The sequence below is a fragment of the Branchiostoma floridae genome, chromosome 15 (assembly GCF_000003815.2).
Source record: "Branchiostoma floridae strain S238N-H82 chromosome 15, Bfl_VNyyK, whole genome shotgun sequence".
NCBI classification, from domain to species: domain Eukaryota; kingdom Metazoa; phylum Chordata; class Leptocardii; order Amphioxiformes; family Branchiostomatidae; genus Branchiostoma; species Branchiostoma floridae.
In genome coordinates, this window is record NC_049993.1 from 5,326,565 (window position 1) to 5,338,854 (window position 12,290).

The 12,290-nt window shown below is 40.0% G+C and overlaps 1 protein-coding gene across 1 annotated transcript in view; it reads left to right on the plus strand.

Annotated features, from left to right (window-relative positions):
* The first annotated feature begins 726 nt into the window (after positions 1–726).
* LOC118431775 (thioredoxin domain-containing protein 12-like) overlaps positions 727–12,290 on the plus strand; it is a 99,311-nt gene continuing 87,747 nt past the window's right edge. Inside the window, exon 1 of the mRNA XM_035843100.1 lies at positions 727–906. Coding sequence (XP_035698993.1) covers positions 819–906 — 88 coding nt within the window. The 5' untranslated portion in view covers positions 727–818. The remainder of the gene's footprint in view (positions 907–12,290) is intronic.

Below are 12,290 nucleotides of genomic sequence, written 5' to 3' on the forward strand. Positions count from 1 at the left end.
GCTATCAATAATGCTAACTTCCACTCGAAGTTTGACGCGCATATAGCGTTGTCTGCGTAAATCCGACTTCGATACCATGGTGGAAACAAAAGGACCAATGTAAGCTCAATCAAGTCCGATCGTTGAAGTGAAAACTTTGCGTTACAACTTTAGGACGTCATAAACAAGAAAGTTTGATAGAAGGAACAAAAACAGAATGCAGAGTAAGCACGCACAATTTGCCTTATAGGCGAATTGTGTGATTGATGTAACTCTTAGGAACGAATAATGTTATTTTGGTTTGCAAACATCCTCTATCTAAGACCTAAGACAGGTTACTGCAGTATCTTACGTCGATACTGGAGGGCGCTGTTTATATTATAACCTAAGTACACTTTCTGCACACGTTTACAAAAAATAACATATCCATCTATAACGTTATGTACAGACGATACATACAATCCTGATTAAAAAATCGATTTCAGACTGTAGCATACTTGCAACATATAAGCATATGAATATTTGTACCATGTAAATATTTATGACATGTTTACAAGAAGATATCAATGGGCGAGAAATGTAAAAGCTCATTTGGCTTTACCAAACGATTTTTAATATTGAAAATTAGAATGAAAATCCCTCTATCATTGAAAGATGTTATGTGGGAGACAGTCAAGCAAAGTTACGAACAAAACATTGGATTTATCAGTAACACGATATTAATTTGCAAATGCCCAAAGTGTATAAAACTGGCGCGAAAACTGCACGTGGGCCAAGTTTTCAGCTGGTAGCTTCACGAGGTGCATTGTGGGCGATTTCATCTGCTCCGAGGAACCAAAATGGCGTCAAGTTTGATTGTGAGTTTGGCGGTTCTGGGCTGTTTGTCGGTGTTAGGCTGTGCAGGGGACGATCAGAACAAGGGAAGGGGTGAGTACGAGACATGATCTTTTAATCTAGCATAGGATCAGGTTGGATTATCGTGTTGTGTCGCTATCGTGCTCGGGAGGCCTCCCCGTGCGCTCGACGCGCGCGGTGCCACGTCCACTCGCGCGGCGTTTGGCCTTTGGACCGAGCCGATCGAAAATTCCGAAGTTGATCTTGACGTGGGTAGATGTTGTCCACCGCCCGATCGATGTGTTTCCGCGTGAAATAGGAGACCAGGGTTAAAAGGGGCACGGCTACCTTTTAGATGCCATTCCCTGAGTCTCATAAAATTTGTCACAAGGAGACGGGATCCCATTCCTTTCGCACCGGGCAGTGTTGGTGAAATCCACACGATTTCGGCCTACGCGGATGTAAGTTTCACAGTACCATCCCACGACATCTCGCCTATCATTCCTCGCCAAATGTTGCAGTAGTGAAACAGCAAATATCAGGACATGATTTTACCTCTGTGTTAGCGTAAATAGGTCTATATCCAGGCCGTGGTACCTTATGTAGGCGGCGGGGCAGGACCTCTTCCTTCCCGAGCACCAAACCGACACGTCACGATTTAGGCATAAACCCGGAAGTACCGCACTCGCCCAATTTCTCAAGCCTAGTCAAGGACCCTTGCCCAAAATTTACACGTAAAACCATCAACGACCATGGACTTTGATTACAGTACTTATGATGGATTTATGTTTTTGAAGATTTGAAAAAAACAAACAAAAAAAAACCAGCAACATTTAAACAGATTTGAGGTCTGAGTTAGCCTAATAACTGTTCAGTCATCCTAACTCAAAACAGGAACCGGCGAAGTTATGTAAACATCATGCACACATCAGTAAAGCAGCAATTGAAAGAGATGCAACAGCAGTCTGGGGTTTAAGTATTAACCACTGCAGCACGCGCCATGTGGCATCTTAAATCCCTAAATGAATGACTCAGGCACAACACAGGAAAGACTGGGTGTTGTGATTGATAACAGGTTCACAGCAGTTATAACCAACAGGAGAGTGTTCCCCTCACAACTTTAAGTCTTAAAGCAGTAGCATGTCGTCTCTGAGGTCTTCAGGTCTGTAGCTCAGCCAGGCATGGCTTAGGGAATTCTCGGTCGGCTGAAAGGCAATCACATTTCCAACAGAGAGATATGAAACATTAAAATCTCTTGCTGAGAGTCACTGAATCAAACTGCCTGCAGGGCCAAAAACTGTTTCCTTTGTTGTTGTTGATTCAAGAGTTATCAATTACTGAAATAGTTTGCAATAGAGGAACGTTAAATTATTTTGTAATGACAATGGTACATGCTTTTGTTATGCTGTATTGGATGGTATGATAATCTTATAATCTATTGAATGTGTTATATAATAATCTTATCTGTAGCCTGCCATGGGCTTGTCTCTGCGTGACCTGGTTTCCTGCTAGGCAGTGCCCGTAGCACTCATGCGAGACCTTTGTGATGGAATTTTGTGGAGATGAATTATTTCCTTTGTTGCGCTGTACTCATCAGAAATTGAAGCTGAGCTTGGATTATTGAACCCCGCGACCCACCAATTTTCAGATGTAATCAACAGTCCCAGGGAAGGGGTCAGGTTTGTGTGGCGTGTCTGGATGAATTCTTCTCTGCATATTTTTGCTTGTTTCTTCATACATCCAGACATTGGGCTTGTCTCCCATTCGGAATGAATGGTGGTCACAATTTGCTCTCGGTAGATTAACCAACTACCCAATTCTTGGAGTGGTTTTCCAGCCGGTATAAGAGAGGCTGAGTGAAATATTACGCAGGCGATCGCTGGCGTCTGGTGAATACAAATCTTTTGATGTCTGTGAATGATGCACGTCACACATTCAAGCGAAGTATTGAAGATGAATGGCTTTGATATGCCTGCTCGCCAAAGCTCATATGAGTTTTTTCTTCATAGAAAAGCACAACAGAGAAACTGGCAGTCATTTAGATGGATAGGATTGGAGCCCATTTCGATATCTCAGCTTGCAGGGCTCTGGAATGTATTGACTATTTACTAGGAATCATGCACATCGCTGCCTTGCTTTATATGCAGATGGTAGGGTGGTTGTGCTGTAGTGCATCTAAACTGTACCAGCGTGGGGATGATTTAATCCTGGTATGATGAATTGTTAACAGTTGGCACTGATATGATACCAGACAAGATAGCGGTACTTTCCTTCTGTTGTATGACAGGTGTGTTATGGTTCCTTTTGCCACCTGTCCATAAACAAGTGGTTTTGCAGCAAAGCCTGTGTTTAGGGAATAGGCAATGATTAAGGGTTGCTATGGCAGTATCGGCCCATATGGTATCCCAGTGGTGAACGAGTGTATGTGGTATGTACTTGCTGTAAAGACATATACTTGATCTGTTTTATTTGTTGCATCACTCAGTCTCTATAGATAATTAATTTCTGATATACATGTAAAAAAGTGTTTTAAGTTTATAGCAGGATAAAGCAAGGACCTTTTATCAACATGAGATGTACATGTACATGTACATGTACATGTGTGTATTCTGCCATGTGAGACACTATAGAGGTAAATGTTGTATTGCTCTGGAAAAAAGGATTGAGATTACTCCAGGCTTTTAGGTTTTGTTTCGGGTTGGCTGCAGCCATCTTGAAACTATTGCGCTGCCCAATTGGGATTCATTTGGGCAAATGGGAGCTGACGTCCCCGGGGAGGGATACAATAGTGCAATATCCTGTGATTGAAATTGCAGAGTGTAGAATGGAAGTTGTTTTCAAGCCGGCAATACGCCGAGGTAATGGTTGAAAGCCAAGTGGACTGTAGCTTTGATGGGTTGACAGCCCCTAAGATAGAGCGGCTGAGGTAGAGACATTTCTTGAGAGCACGGAGGGTTGAAAGAACGTAGTGCACACTGTGTTGAGCCTTTTATCTTGTAGGCACACATTATCGGCGAAAGACCACCTTGTTTTTTATGCTTTTAGATCCAGGGGAGAAAACTGAAAGCCGCCTCGCACTTCTTTGTTGGGTGTTGAACTCTTGAAGGAGCTTTCAAAGTGAAGGTCATATTTCTTTCAAGCTTATTCTTTTTGCTTAGTCATATGGTGATTTGTCAGCATATTCAGCAGGGGTGTTTTGTTAATGGGGCGGCTTATTTTAAGTAAGAAGAGGAACTTCTTGAAGATTGTTATGTACAGCACATGTCAAAAGCCTGTCACGTTCTTGCATTATTTCCCTTCCGAATGACATCTGTTTGCAAGTTTTATCCATGTGGAAAGTAGAATATTTGTATCTTTGACCACCATGTTAATACATATATGTATTATATACAGGTTAACGGTTGGCATAGCATTGTGTCATCTTGGTTTATAAGAACATTTCCAGTTTACGAGCAGACAAGCAAAGGTTTTCATATGCTAGGAAAGGTTGGGTAACAGGTTATGAATATCAATAGAGCACTTTGTCCATTTTGCACGGCCCAAACTGTTCGAGGTGACAGCATTTTGAGTCATCTGAATTCTAAGACGGTAGTGTACATCTACACCCTAATGGTAATGATCAGTTTTATGGATTAGTGCAAGCCGATCCTTGACGAGGTGCCCAGCATATTCAATGCCATCTCCTACAAAATATTTCTACTAATAGCTGGGGAAATCTTGGCAATCGGACAAGGAAATATTGGCTGTTGAGTGAAATTATCGGCAAACGGATACAAGTCGATCGTACAGTTGCAATGTTTTATTCATGTTTGGCCACAACTTTTTTCGTTTGTAACACTAGTTTTCAGTGGATATACCTGCTATTTGCCACAAAATACATGTTTACGTAAACTTTTGCAGGAAAGTTAAATGTACAGGTCAGGTCAGTCAAAATTGTATGAAACATTTGTCATGATTTGTGTATGTCAGGTTGCATGAATCTGATACTTGTTCAGACCTCGGTCGAGTGCTATTAGCTTTAAGTTCATGTATGATGAACACTGTATGTCTAACACTTGTATCATATTGCTTTACAAGAGAGCATACTTGTACATAACGTACATCTACCTTGGATCCAGCTACTTTGATAAATTTATAGTCTAAGGCCTTCCTTTGTTGTTTATTCTACTATATGAACCTGACATTAAGGTACTTTATGGCATGTTTATGATGCTCAACGGTTCAGACATATAAAATTTATCACCACAGCTATGTCAGGGGACGTCAAAGGGGTTGGGATAGACTTTATGACAAAGCCATATCTTTTATGTTGTAGATAAAATATATATGTGTCTTCAGATGGCAAGGATATTGTGATTATTCTGCAATTGATGAGCACCTGAGTACGCATTGTTGGACTGAGGTTTTTCTTGTGTTATCCTATTTGATATACATTTTTAGGGACACTGTAAAAAGGAAAGGAATATATCATCTGTAGTGGATTCAAAAGGCGCAATATCATATACAAGCTTCTTTGAATTTCTCGTCATATTATATGTATACTGCTTCATATTGTTTTATCATGTAATGTTACATACCAGTGTGCAGCTGGTGTCTATAAAATACCTCTATCATCATTTTTTCATGCATGAAAGTGATAAAAACAAATGAGAAAATTTGAAATTTCATCCCAAAGGCTCTCATGAAATTACTGCAGCGATCCCTGATTGCCAGATGATTTAGTTTACTGAATTTATGTTTGCAAACTTTGTTAAAAGTTCTTATTGTGGCTGAGTTATATCATTGTGAGGAGGTTATGGAATTAAAAACATTCCTTAGTGCACATTTAGCCACAAGCAATTTTGAACCTGACTTTGGGAGAAATGTTCATTCATTTATTCAGGTCATCCCAGGAGGATAATAAAACGTGCTTGTGGGTTTTGATTTGATTACTGTGATGTGGCCGTAGCTTCCTCTGACATTATTCTATGTAATCAGGGCTCCTAATAAAACTGATTGAAGCATTTTTTTAGAATTGTAAAAATAATGGTCCTGTGCTTAATGGCAAATGAAGCTTAGTGATCAAAATGGCACACATCAATGTAAAATCTGAGGGGTGGAGGAGTATATCAGTACTGGTGGTTTTGATATGAAGGTACGCAAGCCTGTTTGGTGCATTGTTCATTATATATAACTTTATTGCACAACAGTTGTACGAGGTGCAAAGTATGGCATCTACATAACTACAGTTCTATAGCTTAACTAACTAATACAGGAGTTGTAGTATGGGATAAGCTTCTTACAATCATTGGAAGCTTTTACAATCAGTTGAGGAGTTTCTAATATCCAAACCTTCTTTGATATATTTTCCTATATCTGCCATGCAGGGATTGTCACATGTCATGATGTATTTGAATTTGCACTTCAGGTCCATTGAGATAAATCCTTGTGTATAAAATGACAACCCTTTGTATAGAGAATTGCGTATTTCAGAATATTTGGGACATACAATCATAAAGTGATATTCGTCTTCAATTAACTCTGGACAGAATGGACAAACCCTCTGATCGATAGGAATTTTTTTGAATCTCCCGGTTTCTATATTTAATTTGTGACAGTCAATTCTGAGTTGTGTGATTGCCCTACGAACGTCAAGGCTCTTTATGGTTGAAATGTATATTATATATACCAAGGACAGAGTCGCCCAAGGCAATAAAAACAGATGGGAAACACCTTGTACACCAAAAAGCATAGCAAGGGTTTTAACAGAGTCACTTTAAAGGTTATGATAATGGTAACACTTGTACAAACTTAGAATAAAAGATGGTAAAGTGAAAGGATCTCCCCCCAGTGATCCCTGTCCTGCTAACAAGACTCGGCTTCCGTAAACGGTAAAGTTTTATTGGCAGTCAGAGGCGGCGGCAGCAAATTTCGCTTGGGGGGGCGACCCTTTACTGACAGAATTTTGCCGCACATGTAGTGCCGAAGGCACTACCTGTCGCGCCGGAGGCGCGACCATCCTAGGGGGATCCGGGGGCATGCTCCCCCGGGAAAATTTGAAATCTTGACCCTCTAAAACGCCATTTCCTGCGTTTTGACGGGCACATTTTGCTGCTAGACTAAGCTAACTTTGATGACAATTCTGTTAGAAAGACACATGGTTTTAGCGAGGGCGATGCCCAAAAATATATTCACGATTTCAAGTGCGGAAGGTGCAAGCTGTAGCAAGGTTGGTCTGGGGAAATTTTAAAATCTGCACCCTCTGAAACCCCATTTTCTGTATTTTGAGGGACAAATTTTGCTGAGGGACTATGCTAAATCTAATGCCATTTTTGTCAAAGAAAGATGTTTGAGGGCGATGACCCACGCCTCAACAAATTTTCACCATGTCGTTGTGAGCGCCGGCACAATTAGTCATCCGCGGCTAGGGAGGTCCGGAGAAAATTTTGAAATCTTGACCGCCTAAAACGTCATTTCCAGCATTTGAGGGCCACATTCTGCTTGTAAACTAAGCTAAGTATGCTAGCAAAATTTCTATTAGTTTAAAAGTTTTTTGAGAGCGACGCTCCCGCAACATATTGTCCTGCGCCGACATGGCCGAAGACGCGGGCCGTCACAAGGGACTCTGGCGAAATTTTGAAATCGGGACTCTCTGAAACGTCATTTCTTGCGTTTTCAGGCGTAAATTTTGCCGTTAGACTAGCTTGATTTAAAGAAATTTCCATCATCAAAAAAATACACAAGGTTTCAGCTTGATTTTCTGGGGGGGCGACGCCCCCCCAACATATTTTTCGGGGGGGCAGCCGCCCCCCTTGCCCCCCCGGTGCCGCCGCCACTGGCAGTGATAGCGATCAGTGGGAGCAGACTAAAGCTAACAAGGCTGGTGTACCTTTGCCAAATAAAATAAATCTTTACAAAAGTAAAACTTTCAGATTTATTATGCAAATAATGCATACTCACTTACATAAATCATATCAGTTGATAGTCTTCTCTGTCCAAATAATTCAACTAGTTTGAAGCAATAAAAGTCTTATTACTGTATAGGAAAGAATGCCATTGTAACATTTTTTTAGATAAATACATTATATTGAAGTTACTAGAATTACGTGGCAGAATTCAATGATAATAGTGGATGTTACATTGTGCATGCATGTAGAATCTAAAATGGTGCAGATTTTAGATATTCAAATATCAAAATTTTTTTGAGATTTGCATCATATATTTATTGACTGCCATCTTTGCCCAATTCCTTGCACTATGAGCGATAGGAAATGTGCCCAACTGTGCACATAAATAACTGTAAGATTCATATCTCATACATGTACCTTAGATGTAGAGCAAAAGAAATCTGCTTCTTGTAAGAATATAGATTGAAGTAGGCTGTACCTAATCTCCAAGCAGATATTGCATGGGAAGATTGCCAAGTTCTTTGCTTGCCACATTTATCTGGCTGATTTCCTTGTCAGATAGCCAAGAAATGTTACAGGTCTTCCCTCCTACCAAACTCTTCTCGGTTTTTAAGCTTTAGCCGGTCTCATGCCCCCGCCCCCTTGCATTGGTGATGACCTTGAAGTTTACAGTTGCCATTGTGAGTCCGAAAGTTCAATTCTTGTAAGATAGCCAAGAAACGTTACAGGTCTTCCCTCCTACCAAACTCTTCTCCATTTTTAAGCTTTAGCCGGTCTCGTGTTCCCTAGCATTGGTGAAGACCTTGAAGTCTACGGTTGCCATTGTGAGTCCAAAAGTCCAATCTTACTTAGCTTAGACTTATCAGTTTCTGTCTTTCAGATTGCACCTGTCCTACCTACAGTAAAGAGAGAGAAGCATTATTTGAGAATATTAGAACCAAAACACACATCTCTCTTACTGGTATTCAGAACAATATTGTCACCATACTGCTATAATAAAGTCACATTATGCACCTACGTAGGTCAATTTAATTATACTTTATTCCAAATGCGAGACCAGATCACTCATACTTGACTGTGCTGTTATTACCTCCATGAAATGTCATGGAGGTTATATTTTACCCCGCGTTTGTGTGTCTGTCTGTGTGTTTGTGTGTGTGTAAACAAGATAACTCAAGAACGGCTGGATGGATTGCTTTCATACTTGGTGTGTTGGTAGTGTGTGATGAAAGCTGGAAATGATTAGATTTTGGGCCCTCTAGCGGCTCCCCTTGGTACTGCAGCGCAACTTCCGGTTTTGCTATCTCGGTGTTCTGAACATGCTATGGTCACGATTTTTAAGTGTTAGATAGCTCTTGTGCTCAGGAAGAAATGACATAAGTTTGGGCCCCCTAGCGTCTAGTTTTGGGATAGCAGGGGCGTTTTTGTCAAAAACTTCTGAAGAGGATAACTCAAGAAGGGAACAACGGATTTTCATGATCTTTGGTATGTAGGTACCTTAGACAATGTTGTACACGATAAGATACTAATTATGCAAAATAGGAGTACATTTGCATAATTAATGAGAATATTCTATAATAGCAGTTTTTTCAATGTATCTCTTGTTTCAGACATGCTATGGTCTTGACATTTAGGTGGTAGATAGCTTTTAGTGCCATGACATATTGGGGCAAGTTTCCGCCCCCTAACATTTAATTGTGGAACTGCAGGGGCATTTTTGTCAAGACACTTCAAAGAGGATAACTGCAGAAAGGAACGACGAATTGGCATCATTTTAGGCATGCAGGTAGCTTGGGCAAAGATGTTCATAATGATATGCATGTTATGCAAATGAGGACTTAATTTGCATAATTAATGAGGAAATTGTATAGTTCCATTGTTTTCAATAACTGGACCTCAATACATGCATGTAACACATGTTAATTATGATAGGTGGAATATAAGCAGATACCAAATATGGTAATGAGGAACTTATTTGCATAATTTATGCAAAAATTGCAAAACCACTTTATGATTAATAATGGGAATTTTATAATTGTGACATGTGTATGTTAGTCAATGATGAACAACACCATGCATAAATTATATTAATGTGTTAGTCAATTGCATGAAATTTACGAAAGCTCTAAATTTTCATGGAGGTATGAGGTCGCCGAACTCTAGTTGACAATATTTTGCTGTTCTGTATGTATCCTCGTAGTACCATTGTCTATATAGCTAATTGTTGTCATTGGTTTCCATACATTGTACCTTTTGCGATTGTTAAACAATAAAGTCATTAATTTATTCATTCTTGAGAGCAGGTGGTTACTGCAGGGGGTTGGCCTCCCTTGCCTTGCCCCCTTACGGACAGGAAGCTTTAGGGGGTTAATACTGAAAGGTGCCCTGGAAATCGGCAGACAGATTTCCCAGACAAGCGTTATAGTAATGTTTGCTTTAAGGTACAATATCGAGCTCAATCCTGCATGCCGAGATGTTGTCACTCCAGGGCACAAAACTGCACCTGGTCTCCCAGGATTTATCTTATCAGTTTTCTACAGCCTGGGTCTCTTCATCTTCCCCGTGTGTTATGACAAGGTTTCGTTAACGATTTTTTGTTTTACGCGCAGGTAAATTTGTCGCTAGTATTGAAACTTAAGTTCTCACCTTCACCATAAAAAGTATAATCATAGCAAATTAACATTATTGATTTTATCCATTTTGTACAAATGTGTGACTGAGTTTGAACAAATTGAAGTTTGGATTATTTTTCTTTCCTGTTGAATTTGATTTAGACAGGCAGTTTACTAAATTATGTACATGTATGTTTGTTTGTTGTTACTTGTCATCTATTTTACTAATTATTTGTAGCAAATGTTTTAAAGCATTTATTGGAATATTACAAATGTCTGATGTTGTATCTAAGTATAGATTAATTTTAAGATAAGCTACTCATATAAGTTATTCTTAAGTAAGCTCACTAGATTAATTGTAGTTCACCTTTATCCACATGGTAACCTATATCCATTGTTTTTAAAAACGTGGTAGGGATATCTAGTCGACGGACGTAGGTTTCAAATTGTAACATTTTCACAACATTCCAGTCTGGAGCAACTGTCTGTCAACTTTTTAACATGCATTGGCATAATACCGGTCATAAGCCTTATACCGGTCGATTAAAAATAGTGGAACTTAAAGAGATCTACACATGCAACAATAGTTATTTCTGAGGTATGCACACTTCAGACATCTAGGTGTCCAATACATAATTTACAAAGCATCGATAACAATGCATTCGAAGACAACAAGGCCAAAAGTTTTCAGGTCATTTTCGGGGCAGGCGAGCTCGTCGTGGGACAAACACACTGTCACGTTCATCGCCAGATTTGTAGATAATAATCACATGTGCTCACGGCACAAGACGAGCATGATTCAACAGCAATCTTGAATTTCTTTTGGTGACCTACAACTCGTGTAAAAGTGTGAGGAACCGTTGCATTATCGCCCGGATCTACGGGTGAATGGGTCAAATTGAACGTACGCCGCCATTTTCCCGCCATTTTTAATGCTACGGCCAGCAGTAAAGTTTTACGTCATAGCGGTTGTGACGGACCAAAATTAAATGAAAATTCTTGTCAGTATACGCCCATTTTCTCATGACTTTTTGTATGCTCATGCAGATTTTTGTTTTGTGCAACTACTAACAGGAAAGAAAGGAACAACAGAGGATGAATAAAGGTACATAGCGGCAGTTAATTGTGCCGTGTTTCGTTCGACCGGTATTTTGTACCCCCTTCCAACCACGCGCCCGTTCTCCGTGCAATTCCGCGGTGTGTTCCAATTACGATATTATGTTTTTAGCAGGACCAGAGAGACAAAATAATTTACACAGAAGAAGTGGCAAAGGTAAGCTGTAACAGCAACATGTAACTGGAGAAAATGATGCGTTGATCATTTGCCAAATTAGCATTGCTTGAGAAATTGCAGTAAACCGACCGGTATTATGCCAATGGATGTTATCCCAAAACACACAGATTTTATATACAACGGATAAAGGTTACCAGCGGATAAAGGTGAACTACCGTTATATGTCCAAAGCACAATTCAACTGTAACATTTCTATGTCTGGTGATAAAAAAACAGTCATGGCAGCCAAATTGTATCTTCGCACCCCACACAACCATCAAAGGGCTGGGACAGTTCCAGAGCTATGAATATTTGAAAGAGTATTGATGAAGTCATAACTAGCAGTTTTGCAGTTTCCACCCTGAAGATGCAGGATGTAGAAATTCAATTTTGCTGGCTGGGCGGTCATGTGTCCCTCACCAGGTGTCATCAAAAAGTCATGGAATTTTTATAAGAATGGATTTACCTGTACATGTATGTCTGACCTACATTTCTCCATCACAAAATTGCTGATGTAAGGTGTTTTTGGAATGAGAAGGGAAGGTGTGTGTGTGTGAGGGGGGGGGGGGGCAACATGGTACGTTGTAACTGGTAGACTTCGTTGTCTGTTTAAGTTAAAAAGAAACACCCACCTGAAAATTGCATATTGTACCATATAAATGAAGGAATAACAAGAGTTTGTATTACACAAACCACCATACTGTA